Source organism: Carassius auratus, chromosome 30 (assembly GCF_003368295.1).
Source record: "Carassius auratus strain Wakin chromosome 30, ASM336829v1, whole genome shotgun sequence".
NCBI classification, from domain to species: Eukaryota; Metazoa; Chordata; class Actinopteri; order Cypriniformes; family Cyprinidae; genus Carassius; species Carassius auratus.
The window spans coordinates 12,746,678-12,764,865 of NC_039272.1; the positions used below are offsets into that span (position 1 = coordinate 12,746,678).

The 18,188-nt window shown below is 35.6% G+C and overlaps 1 protein-coding gene across 2 annotated transcripts; it reads right to left on the minus strand.

Moving 5' to 3' along the window:
• Positions 1 to 36: 36 nt before the first annotated feature.
• LOC113049255 (P2X purinoceptor 1-like) lies at positions 37 to 17,930 on the minus strand. 2 transcript variants are annotated; one of them, XM_026211435.1, is made up of 13 exons: positions 17,633 to 17,930; positions 8,893 to 9,037; positions 7,645 to 7,716; positions 6,667 to 6,727; positions 4,740 to 4,827; positions 4,242 to 4,322; positions 3,713 to 3,854; positions 3,062 to 3,207; positions 2,795 to 2,885; positions 2,649 to 2,714; positions 2,149 to 2,244; positions 1,558 to 1,602; positions 37 to 1,439 (listed from the first exon to the last, which is right to left on the minus strand). In XM_026211435.1, exons 1-13 carry the CDS (start codon positions 17,767 to 17,769, stop codon positions 1,434 to 1,436), a joined length of 1,176 nt encoding a protein of 391 aa, XP_026067220.1. In that variant the 5' UTR covers positions 17,770 to 17,930; the 3' UTR covers positions 37 to 1,433. The 2 variants fall into 2 exon arrangements, with proteins under 2 accessions (XP_026067220.1, XP_026067219.1); XM_026211434.1 differs by having other exon boundaries at positions 6,655 to 6,727.
• Between the last annotated feature and the right edge of the window lie 258 nt (positions 17,931 to 18,188).

An 18,188-nucleotide genomic window follows, 5' to 3' on the forward strand; every position in this document is an offset into this window, starting at 1 on the left:
CTTCTTTATGTTTTGTCATTTAGGATTTATTTTCAATTTTGCATGATGAAAATGAACTTGGAATCAATCAATGAAATTGACCTAATAATAATAATAATAATACGTATAACAGCAGCTACTCAGTTGCTGAAATATTATATTGTACTCAATAAAACCAAACAATCCTTCGTGATTAAATAAAATAAAATTGAGGTAAATTCCTAAAAGCAAGTCATTGTTGCAGAAAAGCCCAGACAGATTGATCAAGATGCCAGTGCAAAGCAGAAAGGTTTTGGATCACCCTGAAAGGGTTTTATTTTGATGTGAGTTTCAATTATTGGTAAAACGTCAGGTTAGGGACCAATTCTCACTATTAACCAGTTGCTTATTAGCATGCGTATTACTTACATATTGATTGTTCTTTAGTACTTATAAAGCAATAAATAAATACCTTATTCTGCATATTCTCTATATTCTCTTAATCCTACCCCATACCTAAACTTAACAATTGCCTTACTAACTTATTAATAAGCAGCAAATTAAGATTTTATTAATAGTAAGAATTGGTCCCCAAACTAAAATGAGACCAAACTATTTTGTTAGGTGAGAAGAAAGACTGCATGAGTGTCCAGAAATACCTGATAATGCTCTCTTGTACAATGACTACACAACTTCTTTTAAAACAAGTAAAAATATGGCTATGGACTATTGATTTGATTAACAATTACTTTTACCGAGAGAACACAAGCACAGCTAAGAGTTCCTGAATGAGCGGTAGTCATTATTTCATATCATTAAATGCTGCATTTGACCAATTACATGAAAGCAGTCCAGAAGGCTGTGTACTAATAACAAAATACCAGGCTTTTGACATAGAGCATCCTATGTTTCGTTGCTGAGTGTTTTGTGAATGAGCTACAACAAAAACTAGAGGCCTAAATCACTCACCAGTCTTTAAGAGCTGCTTAGTTTCAACCTCCTACGTTTCGCTGACCACCTGAAGTTTATTTTACACAAAATTAGAGGGTCACAGTTTGACTTGCTACAAAAACAACAACAAAAACCTATACAAAACGCCTATCAGTAAAAAATAGCTTTTTTAAAGTATACAGGATACCATATCCAGAGCATGACATATCCAGACATCACACGGTTATTGGCAAACACATTTGGAACCTTGTAAAGACCCTCATAGAATTGTGTACCTTTACAGTCCTGAGCCTCTCAATATGAACACATCCAGTGGGTATTAGAGTCTTAACAATAACAGTGATTGAATATCTTTCCTCAGTAGTTTGGGAAAGAATTGTGATTCAGAATGGAGAAGTGATGTCTGGCAGTTCTGTGTGTCAAGTCTCCCAGCCGTCTTGCTTTAGCTCCAGTGTTGAGGTGGGTTTTTTCCCCCCTCTCTCTGTGTCTTCAGTGCAATAGTCGTCATGGCAGCCGTCCTGACTTTACTCCTGTGCACAGCAAAGATCTGAATTACTGTGACCACAGCTAAAATTGAAAAGTTGTTTATAGAGATATGCTTTGATTCTACAGGGATCTGCGGCTGAAGAGATTTGAATGGTACGTTACCGTTGGTAGATCTTTTTCTGACTCTGACTGAGGTAAGGATGGTTTCTGTGAAAGGGCAAATACATATCATTTCCCATGCTCCCATCAACCCCAAAGTTTCTCTTTCTCAGAAAGCTGCTAGAATGAGAGTAATAGAGTTTAAGAAGTGCCCTCATTTTCCTTTCTTTATAAGATACACGTCTGGTCAATGCTCTGAGTTGCTAGGGTAACTATAGCAGTGCAGAGATGTCTACAGGAAGCCTGGTGTTGCATGGACTTGAATGCAATAGTCTGCCCAAGTGAATACAGTTACAAAAGTAAGATGTGTTGTTTACATTTTGTGTTTTGGACATGTGTATTCTATTTAAATCCTCTATTGAATGTCCTTAACGACACTACGGGAATGTAGCTTGATGTAAATGTCTGGATCTGCTCAAGTAACAGATTTGCATGGGAGCTAACTATGGATCTCTGCTGCTATCTTGTGTTTCTGTAGTGAACTACCATTGGCTATCCACAGAGCTCTCAGAGACACACCAGCGAACACAAAGGCAAGCTTGACTTGAATTAAATATCTAATACCTTTTATTTATTTATTTAAAAAACACTCACCTCCTCTGGGTTTTCTGTATGCTTGAATTTCATGTTTTTGTAGAAATCTCTCTTTGGAACAAAATATAGGAGGAGCAAATCGCACACCACGGTTGCCTTAACACATGAGAGTAGATGTTACATTTAGTGTTAGCACTAAACAGCTAAGTGTATAGAAAGGTAAGACTGAAATATATCTAATTTGATGCATCTGTTATTTTTAGGAACTAGATGGTTATAGAGATCTGCGATCTGTGCAAACAATATTACTGCTTCTTATGTATTTCAGATTAAATTACTGCAGCCTTGTTGAACATGATAATTATTTTTTAAAAGCATGAAAAAAATATTAACTCTAATACTTGATTTATTTTAATTAACACATCTTTTAATTTTTACATGGATGGTACAACACAAAATATGTTTTACACCTGGTATCATCTTCTACATGTCAGAAGAATCTAAAATATGGAGTCTGTAGTTAAAAGTATATAAATAGAAGGTTCTTTTCTGACACTCACCACTCCGAAGATTCCTACTCCTGAGCCTATAGCCGTCAATGTTGGGATGATATCAAATTTTCCTGCCTGCAGAGAACAGTTGTAAACCAACAGAAATATGCATGTTGCATAATATCTTTGTGAGTGATCCATAAAAATCAGCTTACTCGTCCATTAACGATGATGTCTATCCGCACACCAAACACCTTCATTAATGTTCTCTTCTCCACCTCATTCTCCACATAATATTTAGCATATCTGAAACAGCCAGTATCACATAATAATATAATAATAATAATGTATTCTTTAAAAAAAACAATGTAATTCATTCTTTTACGGAACCCAACAAAGCTCAAAGGCTCAGAAAAAATACAGTAAAGCACCACTTACCACTGAGCAGTCTAATTAAAAATGTGTTCAACTTTCTTACCCACCTAAAATTGTATCCCAATGATGGTTTCTCTTGTTTGTCATTTTTCCCTGTTCCATAAAGACCATAGAATTCATACTTTGGAATGCAGTATTTGATATTGAGGTCCAGGTTGCAGTCCCAGTCAATGAGAAGTCCTATAGCACCACCCTAATACATCAAGTAAGAAATTATAATGTAGATGTTTCTATGATCTTCTCCAGATTTGAATCATTCACTACAATTTTGGGATAATGTTTAAAATAAGAAACTAGCATTGCGAGATAAAAGGCCTCAGTTATTCAGTTTAACGTCACAGTTATAAGACATAAGATTAGTATAGTGAGAATCCCAATTGTTAGATATACTGTAGTTGGCATTTTTAAAGTCACAATAGCAAGATGTAAAGCTATAAACATTGTATGATAAAATCACATTTCTAGAACAAAATGTGAAAGTCTCCTCAAGTGATGTTGACCACAGACTTATTTTACATTAATTCTATTAATGAATAGAAATATTCAATTCAGTACATCAATCTTTTGGAAATCATCCTGATTACTGGACATACTAGAATGTTTTGAATGTCTTAATGCATGTATCAAGAACAAGTATCACTAGGAGTGTGAGTGTTAGTGGGTGTGTGTATTTACAATCATTTATGACAAAAACCTACCACACGAGCTATCTCTGAGAAATCGAACCCAGAGAACTTAATGATGTCTCCCAGTCTGAAGATGGGACACAGTGGATCAGTCTTGGGATGATACAAACATGTATTGATGTAACTCTGATTCACACTCTCCACCAAGTTACTCCTAGAGAGAAAAAAAGTGAGGAGAAGGTTCATTTGTTAGACAAAACGGATTAGGCTGAGCATTGCATTTTAAGCCTGGCCTTCAATAATGTGTTAAGTACTGTATTGTACTGTACAAATGTTATTACATTATGTTATGACATATAAATGATTACTGATGTGAGTGAGAATATAAAAAAACTTAAATTTAGGTTTGGTTTACATTCTTCAACGTGTATTTTTTTTTTTCACAAAACAATTGCAGACATTCTTAAGTACCATAATAAACCCCTGATTTAAATGAACACATTCAAAACAGGTCCTTTTTTTTCATCCTCATTCCTCTGAATTTACTTGTTAGGCTTTTCCAATAAACCACAAGGAACATTTGAAAAATATAGAATTTTACCTTACTACATTAAACTGGCGAAAGGTAATGGAGTTTTTGATGAACAGTGTGTAGTTTTCTGATGTCAGCAGGATTGGAGGGCTACAGAGAAACATGAGAGGGACAAAATAAAGTTAAATGGATCAGACCAAGACTGTAGGCTGATTCAGGACAATTGTATATGCAATCTGTCACATGCTCTTGGTATAAACAGACTTTTATGTTTAAGGCGACTGTCAAAGAGTAATTTGATTCTCGTTTAGTTTCCAGGATTTCTACACAGACATGAAGTTCAAGACAGGAATGGTGAGTCTTTGCTTTTAATTCAACCATATCTTATATTCATTATGGTGGGCTTATAAATAACAGATGCCACATCAAAAATAAATCAATAAAAACACAAATTATAGTGCAAGTGTGCCACAGTAATTGCTAGGCTACTGTTACTGTTTGACACCCCATGTAATTGATTGTAGAATTGTAGTTAATCATCAGCAATAATAAAATAAGCATTCATACTCTGGTATTTGACGGTCATCTTCAACTGGACACCAGGAGTAGATTTCACAAGTACTGGTATTGCTTATACACCTGCCCGTCATGTGCCCTGAGAGAGACAAAATGCCTTAAGGGAACAGCCGAGGATAAAAGCTTTGGTGTTGATCAACTGACTGAAACAAAACATAGTCACATCACAGTATATATATATATATATATATATATATATATATATATATATATATATATATATATATATATATATATATATATATATATATATATATATATATATATATATGTTAAGAATTACAAACTTCATAATCATGGGAAGGAGGAGGCGGGAACCGACGGACAATCAATCAAGTCTTAAAAATAAAATAAACACAAAACGCGGACGAGTGCCGCGCACAAACTAAAGCAAAACGCAAAATAAAGTCCAGGCCTGGTCCTCTCTCATCCTTCACTGTCGTAGCTCCTCTTTTGTATCCTTCCAATCTCCTCTGTGGGACTCGAGACCGGTGAGTGGAGCAGGTGTCGCTCATTTCCCAATCACTCCACCGGCCTCGCCTCGTTCCCACGGCTCTCAGCCCCGCCCCCGCCCCACTCGTCACTATATATATATTTATATATCCAGGTTCTCCATGTTCCAAAACATTTTGAATCCCACATTTTCAATATTGATTTAGACTTTGTTGGTACAATATTGGGTAGAAGATTTTCAGACTGTGTGAAAAGCACTAAGATAAAATCAAATAAATCAGTACGGTTGATACACATCTATTCCTATTAGTAGCTGACTTTGTATAGCATTTACAAACTTTTGTACAACCATTAAAATACACTTAGTGTAACCATTACATATAACGCATCCCTTGTGTCACAGAACATCATACAGATATCAGAGACTTGATACAATAAGCACGAAATGATATGCAGTCTGAAGCATGGCATAAATAACCAGAAGGTTGTGTGTTTTCAAGGAAAACATCGATGAATTCTACCCTGAGTTCACATAGTCAGTATTGTAACATGATTAAGGAAAATATGTGTTGAATGGTGAAGTCTTTGCCAATTGCCCATGACTGGAAGTCAAGGTACTTTCTATTACTGTTAGATAGTACTGTTTACTTACATGTACGTCTGTATTCCTAGAGCAAACCGTTCTGCTATGTTCCGTGTGAAACTGAGTCAATATTTGAGTATTTGTGACCCACACTGAGCTCATGATATCACTCATTCTATAATGTGGGTTTGATTGGATTATTTTAGTTTATAAGCCACTGGTGTTCCCATTGCCAGTTAGTACTAATACTAAACTCTGTCAATCCCAATGATGTAAAAAAAAAAGCAAGATTTATTTACTGCTTTTGAAATTACTTCAATTTATTTCTGTTTGGGTAGCAGTGGAATAATTGTGCGTAGTTCCTGTTATAGAAACTGCTAGTCACACCAAGTAATCTGAATCTGGATGAGAGCCCTGTGGAACTCTGGGAATTACAGACATCAGTGAGCATGGGGTAAAATTCATCAAAGATGTGGAAAACAGAAAAAAAAAGCCTTAGAGCATGAAAGCAAAGCATTTTAGTCATGGATGTTAGTGACTTACGGAGACAGCAGCATGGATGATGTGCAGGATTGTCAGTTAGGAGAGTGAGAGTTCATTAGGCCCCCTTTGATTCTGAGTAGAGTTTGAAACCAAATGCTTGCGTGCAAGTGCACCAATTTTCTTACCCCATGATGATTTGAATCCTGTGGTATATATCTTAAACCACTGGTGGACTGATTTAGTTACCAATGAAAGTCAGAGGGATTATGCAGTGCCCATAAAAAACACTCAATAAGTGAGTTCCTCTGCCCCCGGCTGCAAGTGATGTGAAGTTAGTCTGCTGCGCCGGTGCCTTCTGTCGGAAAAATGTAATGGTTAAAACTTTACCATTTCCCGTACGTTTGTATTTGCCCTCATCACAGTCCGCATCAGTCTTACACGTGTTCTTCCCATCTTGCAGCTGAAATACACACAGGAAAGGAATAGCACTTTAATGGATATTAGTGTTTAATTAAGCCCTGGTTGGCTTGTTGAATATATGCAAATGCGAGATCCAAATGAGACAGGATACTCAATAGAAACAGAATAACCACAAAACCCAATTCTAAAAACTCATTTGTTTAAGCAAAGCTTTGTAGCTAGTACAATAAAGTCAAATAGAGAGTCAGGTGAAAGACAAATAAGACTAAGAGAAGGTAAATGAAAGAAGAGATGGTACATGAAGAGCTAGCCATGCTACTTTCCTGGAAAGTACAAACAGATTGTATCATCAAACAGATTATATGTGTTTTCCAAGGTCACCTGAGGAAATAAGTGACACTTTCTATTTATTTTTAGGATATTTTGTATTTTAAACATTTTAATGAGCAATGCAATAAATCTAGTGACAATGAGATTCACAAGTTTAATATTTAAAATGTGACAATTCCTTATTATATGGTATGATTTTGAATAGTAGGTACAGCAGTTTGTAACCCTAGGCATGTGACGCCTGTCTTAAAACAAACTAGATTAATTTATGCTTCATCTAGCAACACCAAAGACAAACTGTCACTCAGTGACGCACATGGCTTTACTGAGGCAAAGAAAAAATAGTAAAAGTGGTTTGATCAATGACAGAAGCATCAGCAACTCTCAGTTAAGTTTTAGTTCAGTCTCGGGCCAGGATTGGTGCCCTTCAAAAAAAAAAAAGTTTTTGTGGCAACCATTGACCTTTATTTCTTAGAAACAGGTGACTATTTTAACTGGGGGGGAAAGATGGTCAGGATATGACTCATTCAGAGATCTCAGAGAAAAAACAAACAAACAAACAATTATGACAGTCACAATGATGAAAACCTATAGTGATGGGACGATAAGAAAAATATATTTACCTACCTCAGGACATTTGTCCTGTTTCTGTCCCACAGTGGCAATGAAGTTCGTCATCACAACAAAAGATGAGGCACCCTGGAAAATGGAACAGAAAGGACTTGAAGGGTTCCACATGACCATAAGTAGTTTTGATATCTAAGCTCAAAACAGAGCCAGAGTGCCATGTTAAATTTATAGCACATCCTTTGGTGATACAGTGGTTGCACAAGATGTAGAGTGTTTGAAGCTGACTTTACTTGCTTGACTTCACGCTACTGATTTCGACACCCCGGCATGACATGATGAATGTCCTTTTTTTTAAAACCTAAACCTAAACCCAAAACAGACTTCCAAAAACCCCCCACTGTGCATTTGGTTCATTATTAAATGCTTGAGTTTCACTGTTTGAAGATAAGCATAGCTATATTTTCAGCTTACATCTGAGACACAGCTGCGTTTAAGGCTGAAAATAGGGTTTAACCTCAGTCTTAAATAGTCTAAGTGTCATTCCATCTCTTGTGTCTCTGGATTCTTTCAGGATTCTTTGATGAATTTGATGAATGAATGTTCTATGAAAAGTCACCATTAAACATAAAAACCTGTGTGTGTGTGTGTGTGATGTGCTGATATTTTTTTATTATGATGAACATTTTGATGTTTGCTTTTTGGAAGAAATATTATTTGACTTGATAAAAAAGCTCCTGGAGCCACTCCTTTGATTGCTGAGTGATGACGTGTTTACTCTTCTGTCAACAGTCTGTCTGTTTCTTATAGCACTGGGTGATATACTGGTTTCATATACTGAAACTGCTGCAGGCTGTTGGCATTAAGTAAATAATGGCAGACATTTTCAGTTATTTATGTTAAGAAATAACTAATGTCAAGTATTTCTCTATTAGCATACTAAATAGCGTCACAATATGTGTTTACTTGCCATGACAATATCAGTAGTTTTTCAGCCAGTGTGAGAATAACCTGCACATGACTTCAGATGTTTACACAATATGAGTACATTTATCTGTGATAAGGCCCAATACATAGCCATAATGACTCCTATACCAATATAAGTGTGTTTAAAATCAGAAAGCAAACTGAAATTTATTGGATGGACAATTACCCAATGAGTAGCCCACATCTGCATTCAAAAATATATTTCTTAATTTTTTAAATAATAACAAAACCACACAAAAAATATGATAACTATGTACATTATATAAATAAGGACTTCTGAGGTTCCCAGTTCTGAGGCCAAAATTAATAGACACAACTCACCTGTTCAGGAAAAACAAAATCAGCTGCATCCCATATCCTCACTTTTCCGCTTATATTTGTGAAGGACAGTCCCTTCATCTTGGTGAAGACGGAGCCTATGGCGGTATCTATCGCATGGTAGCCTTTCTCATACATGAACACCCACCTATCAAGAGCAAAAAACAATTCATGACCTGATCTCATATAATCAAGCTAATTATTACCTAAATCATAATTGTGGCGCGTGGGGCGGGGCCGGGAGGCGTGGGAACGAGGAGTGAGGCCAGGTGTAGTGATTGGAGATGAGCTGCACCTGCGCCCCTCCGCTGGTATGGAGTCCCACGTAGGAGATGGAAGGATATAAAACTGGAGCGACTATAGTGAAGGACGAGAGAGGACCAGGCCTGGGACATTATTTTATTTTTTGGTTTTTATTTGCGCGCACCAGTCGTCCGCGAGGGGCTGGTGCGCTGTTTTGTATTTATTTTGAATATTAAAGTTTCATTTTAATTGTGCGCTGGTTCCCGCCTCCTTCTTCCCGATGATTATGGAGATTTTATCGTTACAATAATCATATCTATTGTATTTCATTTTGTACGGTTTGAATTCCAAATTACTTAATAAATACTGTCTTCTTTTTTTTACCTATTTAATTGTCATCCACATACATGACATTTCATGGCAGCCATTAATAAAGGTTCCCCTTTCACAAAGCAGATATGAATAAAACCTGCAAATTACTGCATATGTTTCAGTTTCAAAGAGCTAATTCTTTGATATGGTCTCACAGAGGAAGTGTTGTGGGTAATGCATTACAAGTAACGTTAGTTACATAATCAGATTACTTTTTCAAGTAACTAGTACAGTAACGCATTACTTTTTAATTCACAAGAAAATATCTCCGTTACTTTTTCAAAAAAGTAATGCTGGTTACTTTGTTTTCCCATTTATTGACTTAAAAATCTCCTGTACCCATATTGGGAGAAATCGGAAGTACAGAGGCATTGTGTGTGCTGTGAACATGATGTAGTTCTAGACTAAATGTGAATGAGCATTCATTCATTCCACTCGCAAAAAATAATACATATAAAAACTCAGAATAAGACGCAAACCTACAATAATTAAATATGTTCAATAACAAATGTATCTATTTTATTTATCTATTTTTTATTTATCTATTTATCCCATTTTATTAACTAATGTCGTTGCTGCTGACTGTTCAACCATATTAATAAGCAAAAATTACTTTAGATAAACTAACAATTGTGCTTTGTTGTTGTTGTTTTTTAGCTGAAGAGTGTTCTTTCACACCTTCTTCTGCTGTGTTCTACTGTAAAGACGTGAATTTACTTTTCCTTCAGAGGTTTATTCATTACACTATTTGGTGTGAAAGGGCTTTTAAATTTTTTATAAATAGAACTTATTATATTAAAAACAATCAAGCCCGGATCATATTTAAAAAGTAATGCAAAAGTAACGTAATGCATTACTTTTCATAAAAAGTAACTAAGGAACGTAATTAGTTACTTTTTTAGGGAGTAACACAATATTTTAATGTTTTACTTTTAAAGTAACTTTCCCCAACACGGAACACAGGTATAAAAATTTTCTGCAGTTGACAGTGTTGACAATTATTTTCAGAAACATTGTGAATGATTCTGTAAAGCCATTCTTTCTTTCTTTCGATTCATGAATACTCACAGCAATTGTAAACAGTGAAATTAGGGTTTCAATGTTTAAATTGGATATTAATACCTTTGAACCTCTGTTATTCTTATTTTTATTGGTAACTAATGGACAATAACTATTTTAATAAATATTTATTAGTGCATTATTTTATTCAAAGTAAAAAGCATAAACTGTGCATGATTTGCACAATTAAGCTCACACAGCAGTTGGAAAATGTGGTAACAGTTTAGTAAAGGGACCAATTCTCCCTATTAAGTAGTTGCTTATTAGCATACCTATTATTCAAATGTTGACAGTTTATTAGTAATTTATATAAAAGCACATATTCTGCATGACCATATTCTACATCACTACCCAATGTTTAACAACTAACTATTAATGAACAGCAAATTAGCAGTTTATCGCGGCAAAAGTGATAGTTCATGGTTTGTTAATAGCGAGAATTACCTTAAAATAAAGTGTGACCGAAAAACTTCAAAATAACATAAGGCTATGTTTTATAGTGTGTGTGTGTGTGTGTGTGTGTCTGTCTGAGTTCATATGTTCTTGAACCATCTTGTATCAAAAGTCGGATGAAGCAATAAGATTTGGGCTTCATGCCCTCTTGCAAGACACCACAAATGTTATTCTTCCCTTTGAAGCATGACTCTCAGTCTTATCGTCTGATAACATCTGAATATACCGTCTGATATCGTCTGAAACATACTGCTCCACACAGACAAAAACTAATGCTTTTGCAATAGTTTATCGACTTGATCAATTTGCGTTTCATTCTACCTCACTTTCAAAGACAAGCAACTTCCACATGACAGATCACACTTTTAGCTGAGCGACATGCAGGTTTATAGTGTTTAATGCTTTTAAGTTTAGAATACCTGAACAAATACATCTGTTAGCATGTTGAAACTTGGACTAGAGCTGCATTTGGTTCATTATGGGTGGTCTCACTGATAAACAAAAAGGAGTAACAGTGAGGGATGAGAGAGCAGCACAACTCCTGTGCTGTTCTATGATCACACAGATTAAACAAGGTTTATTGTGCATTATAGTATAATACAGTGATATAACACATTGTAGATACACAGTAAATACGAGACAGCTAAGTATTAGGCACTTTCACGTTAAGTTATTGCTCCAGTGGCTTTATGTACTGCACAGTAGTCATTGATTTGAAGGGAAGCACAACACACTTATTTGGTTACTTGCAAATTGTATTGTTTTGAGCACACAAATGACACCCACATGTTAACTGATACTCCACTCTAAATCAAATATGGACTAACCCAACTTTTGGGTTAAAACTTTAATTAAAAATTGAAACCAACAGCTGGGTAAGTCCATATTTGACCCAAAGTTGGGTTGAAATAACCCAGCATGTTTTAGGGTTGCACAATACAGGTTTGAATTACTTAAGAGGAAATGCTCAGCATTTGTTAGGACTTGACTGTTGTAAAGGTTAGGGATGCACTGATAGACTGTTATAAAGGTTAGGGATGATTAGGGATGATACTGAGCTCATGTACTCATACTCGTATGTGTTAAAATGCACATGTTACTTAACGGGAGAGAGAGAGAGAGAGAAAAAGAGAGTGAGTGAGAGAGAGAGAGAGAGAGAGAGAGAGAGATGTATGTACTTCGTACAGTGTTGCCAACTTAGCGACTTTGTCGCTAGATTTAGCGACTTTTCAGACCCCCATAGCGACTTTTTTCCAAAAAAGCGACTAGCGACAAATCTAGCGACTTTTTTTGACAGACCTTATTTAGTCTCTGAGACGCTCCGGTACTGCCGCACGAGCTCTCGCCTCTCTCTCTATCTCTCTCTCTCCCAGCGTGCGCCTCTCTCTCTCTGCATCTGCTATGTTCAACGAGCAGAGAGGAGCAGCACTTTCAGTTAAAAAAATATATTCTGTTGCTTCTAACTCTATTTTACATACAAGTATAGCCGAAATCACAGTACAATCATTATCTAAATCTTATGTGTATGTGATAATGACGTGAATAGGATTTTAGTGCAGAGATTAACATCTTTGAGAGCTGGTTATGTAGTCTTAATAGGCGCGTTTCAGTCATTATAATATTAATTCCATTGTCGGACAACAGAAACATTCAAATATAATAATAAAAAACTTTTATTGAGAATTTTGGCTGCCTTAAAATGCAGTACATGAGCACAGAAAGGGCAAGATAATATGACGCACTTACGTCATGAATATGCTAATTAGCATATGACGCCATCTAGCGACATTTAGCGACTTTTCAGGCAGGGTCTAGCTACTTTCCATTGAAAGAAGTTGGCAACACTGACTTCGTATGATGTGATTAAAATGTTTCCTTTCTCTAAAAAAAAGGAAACAAGCTCTTGGTCCATAAAGAAGATCTGTAAAGTTGCAAAGACTAAAGTCTCAAATCCAAGGAGATATTCTTTATCAAAGTTAAGACTGAAACAGCTCATTCAAACATACCCCCACATCCTATACTTCACTATGTGGAAATATTTGCATAATGCCGCCCAAATCTTCACGCAAAGAAGGCATGGTTTCAGTAACCGCAGTTAGTGTTGAAGCAGCCATGTCAGGGAGATGCTGCGTGTATCTAGGTGAAACCAAAAGCACTTTATTTGGTTTTCTGAAAGTAGATGCATTTAGGAAACTTTAAGTTTACTTACAACAGAACAGCAATGCATTTTATGGATGACTATATATTTGGAAATTATTCTGACTTTACTACAGGCACGTGCACAGGTAGGGCTCAACCTGTGCAGAGCACATGCCCTTTTTGCCCTTACACTCCGAAGTGCCCTTTTTTTGGCGGTGTTTTTTTTTTAATCAATGCTATTGGTCACCCTTTACGTCTGTCTGTCTGTTTTACAAATATTTAGCAAATGAAAGTTCTTAAAACGAGCTTGTGTAAATCTTATTGGATCTTCAAGCTGTCAGTCAGCTGATGACTCCGCCCCCTCTATATTCATTGAATCAACTGAAGTTCCACAGCAGCCGCACAGTAGACAACAGCTGAGCTGAACAAAGTTTTGCGAAGGGTAAATAAATATCTTGTTGTTTGAATAAGTACTACTAAACACTATGTCTATAAAGGCTCATATTTTATTTATTGGATGTCTGACTGACTCACTGAAAAATGTGGGACGTCGCCTGAGAGAGAGGGCTAGCATTTGCCATCTAGTCATAGCCAATATATAGCCAACACTTAAATAGCCTGTGCATACAGTAGCAGGCGCCGTCGCCGTTCTAATGACGGACAAAAAAAAAAAAAAAAAAAAAAATCACATTTGCACACATTCGCTGGTCAAAAACTATATATTGATAAGTAATACAACAACATATAATTTGTTTTTACCATCGGAAAATCATAACAGGTGCGCCCCCCGTTGTTTCGTGCTGGAACTTACACAAAGCGACGAGTGATCCTCGTCACCTAGATAACATAAATTTCTAAGAAATTTCTTCTTTGATTTATGATTGCTGATACACTTAATTTATTTACATTCAGGCTAATCATGTTATTTTATACTCTCCGCTCGTCCTCACATGTATAAAATGTAGTAAAACATGGTTTTACCATAGTAATGTAGTAGTAACTAAATGTTTTTTTTTTTTTTTTTTTTTTACAGAAGATCACTGTGAAAGCTTTATATTTTATCATGCAGAATGTAATTCATGATTCATTCCAAGGCTTCATTTATTTGATCCAAAATACAGCAAAAACAGTTATATTGTGTAATATTTTTACAATTTCAAATAACTGTTTTCTATTTTAATATATTTTAAAATGTAGTTTATTTTTGTGATCAAAGCTGAATTTTCAGCATCATTACCTCAGTACTCTTCAGTGTCACGTGATCCTTCAGAAATGCTTTTCACTGCAACTGTACTTTTCACACCATTTTTATTTATTTTTTCATTGCTGGCTTATTTTAGGGAAAGTGTAGTGAGTAAGAGACCTTCAAGAGGCCAACATCCCTGGTCCACCACAGTGTCAAATTTTTGCCAGGTAGGCGGATGCATGTTGGATATGTTATAGTAACGGTATGGCTATAGTTTCTTATAATCTGGAATTGAGTTGGACATAATTACTTAAATTATATTTTAAAAAAGTTTGTCAAAAATACTTGACTCATTGCTCACCTTCCACTCATCTCAATGTCATTCATAATCATGTTAACCAAATAATACAAATTAGCTTATAAAACCATACAGAATAGCCAAAAAAGTCAATATATATGTAATTCTTTTCTTTGCAAAGTTAATAAAAAAAAAAGTGCATAAAGTTCAATAAAAAAAGATTTTGGTTTCTGTTTGGTTTTATAAGCTAATTTGTATGTTTATGTATGAGTCAAGTATTTTTTTTCTCTATAAATGCAATTTAAAAAAAGAGGGAGTACACAAGAGCAATTCACAAACACAGGACCACAAATAATACGGACAAAAAAACTTACTAAATAATCTTGATATAAAAAAAGGGAGGGGGGTGCCCTTTTTCAGTTTCAGCACATGCCCCTCAAAAGGTCTGTGCACGGCCCTGCTTTACTACGACAGTCTGGTGCTTCTTAACCAGCTACTGTATATGTTTTGTTATTAGTTTAAGTATTTGCTATTGAATGTTCAAATGTGGAGTTTTGCATTTCGTGTGTGTGTGTTTGTGTGTGTGTATATGCACACACTGTGAAAGAGAGAGAGAGAGAGAGAGAGAGAGAGATGGTCACACAGTGGAGTCAGCTGTCTTAACGTCTGTGGCTTGTGTACCGCAAACATATATGAGCTTCACCACTGTGTCTGTCAAGCCACACTGTTCTCCTTTCGGGGTTAAACTGATGGAAAAACTAAGGACATAATTAACAGTCTTTACATTTATTTTGAAAGATGAAGCTCGCAATTATGGAGGAAGGGGCGTAACATTTCCGACGAATGCTTGTGGTGTTCGGCCAGTCACAATGCACTGGGTCAGTTGGCCAATCAGAGCAGACTACGCTTGTCCGAAGGAGGGACTTTGTAGAAAATTACAGGTTTGAGAGAGGCGGGACATAGAGGACCTACAATAATGTAAAGTATTTAAAAAATAATGTTTTTTTTTTTTTTTTTTTTTTTTTACATCAAAGCATGTCAACATATACTGGTACACCAAATACACCAAATACTGATCTTTAAAAAAGCATCATATGACCCCTTTAAGACATGCACGCACCATTTGGATTAAAACTAAATCATAAAAATACGACCATTTATAGGGGCATTCACTATAAACATAATTTATTTTCAACCTTAGGCATACACGACTTTCTGGTGAAACTGAATTGAGCAGCCTGTGTGAAAGGCACTCAGCTGTAGTACTTGTCCCTCTCATTCTCATTCTGCACCAGTACAAATACATGCACATGTTGGTCGTTTTCCTTGCTTGAGTGTTTCTGTATTCTGTGTTCTGTTCTGGTTTTGGAATTTAAATAGCAGCATGTTTCAGATTTAAAAAAAATTATAATAAAAAAATAAAAAAGCAATTTCTGTTTGTGAAAATATCACATCTGATGAGATTTACAACGAGTGGTTCCCTACATTATTACAGCAAAGCGTGTGATGTGATTACAGCTGCAAAGGAGCAGTTCTAATGCTATTAAATCAAAGATGATGAACCATAGAGCAAAAAAAAAAAGAATAAAGAAAGTAACAAAAACTTGTAAAATACATTTTAATAAGCATAATTAAGTGTGAAAATAACCGAAGGATATAAAGTCAAACCAAAATATTATTCAGAGACCAGATATAATTTCTGATATTTTTTTTTTTACTAGTGTGTGCAGGACACTATAGTTCATTTATGTAGGTGAGGATAGCAAAATAAAGTAAACTGTGACAAATTATACACAAAAAATCTTCATACAGTAAACTACCAGTAAAACTGATACACATTTAGGACCAAAAATTATTCAGACGGAGTCTGGGAAAAATAATTTATTTATAGGTTTGCATGAAGCTGGAAGTATGCCCAGAAGACTACAGACAGTCATTAAGGCTAAGGGTTGCCCGACTAAGTATTGATAGTTGTGTAAATAATGTCATACTAACAGCTGTCTGAATAATTTTTGGTTAATTGTAATCCATTACATAACTTTCTATCAAAGTTATCTAACATTATCAAGCTGATTTTTTTTCTGACACAGTTCTCTGTGAGAATTCTGAAAAAAGAACTCTTTTTATAGAAGAAGTTCTTTTTATATTTTATTACCATCTTTTAAACAATAGAGAATAAACTGTGATAATGAGAGAACAGTTGAAGGTGTCAGAATAAATTTAGGTTTTGACTGACATATTTAATAAATTAAGTTAATCAGCTAACATTATACATACTCTTTTGGTTTCTGTACCCAATATTTAAACAATTTACAAATGCAAGAAAAATATCGGTATCTGTACTCTGTATCAGCAAGTACCAAAAATAAAAGTATCGTATCGGGCAAGTACTGGAAAAACTGGTATCGGTGCATCCCTAATAAACGTTAACATCTGTCAAGATGAAAAAAAAAGTCTGCTTTTTCTCCATGAATGACTACAGAATTACATTTTACTGCGACACTCGCATCATGAACATAAGTGAATCTTTTCATACACAGACGCAATGTACAATCAGTTATCTAACATATACTGAGGGCCAGCTGTTAGAATTATGACAGGAGATGAGCTGCTGCTACAGTACATGATTGATGCTATAAGCCATTAAATCTAAATCAGACACTATAAAAAAATAAATAAAAAAATAAAAACTTATGGGCATACTTTCAAGCAAATCAAGTAAACAAAACAATTCTCAGCTTCGGAAATGTGTGTCTTTTCTCAAACAATAACAGTTTGATGGTGTGCTGCTAGTTAGACTAAGCAGTGCATTGTCTTAAATAGCACATCATGACAGCACTTAACTTTCCACTTCAATATAAGGCTTGAGCCGTTAGTTTGTTTGCATTCTTTACATTTTATGCCCTTGTTGAAGCATATTGAGTTCAGTTACCCATGCTCACTGATTTTTATCTGCTTTTTCAGAATGTTTAAGGCTAAAATAAATCACTTACCCAATGATGTAGGCTAGAACACCCATTTGGATGATTCGGCATGCAACTGCAACTTTTTTGTTCCGGACCAGAACCTGTCGAGGTGTTTCATATTCAAAGAAGAAGTTTGCTAAAATTATTTTTATTTGTGGTCTCATCCTTCTCACTGAAAGGAAAGAGTACAAAGATGTGTAATATCCTCTTCTCTATCTTCACAAGGTTCTTGATCCTGGAAGATGTCCTGGTAAGCACTGAAAGATGTTTATAGAGTGCTGATATCTGACTTCCCAGCTCGCCTCAGCTTTCTGTGTCTTTATCTCTCTCTCTCTCTCTCTCTCTCTCTCTATCTCTCTCACTCTTCTAAACCAAACAGTTCTCGAAATAAACCGCCCACTTTGAGTTGCTCCCCCCCCCCCCAACTCCTCTTATGACTGTAACACAAATTCATGTACAAGCAGATAAACGTCTTAAGGGCGGAGTAACAAGTCCAATTGCAAATAAAGGCTTAATGTCCACTGCACATCTGTGATATGCCTGAAACAGCCTCTCTCTTTATCAGCACTCTTTGGCCACTGCC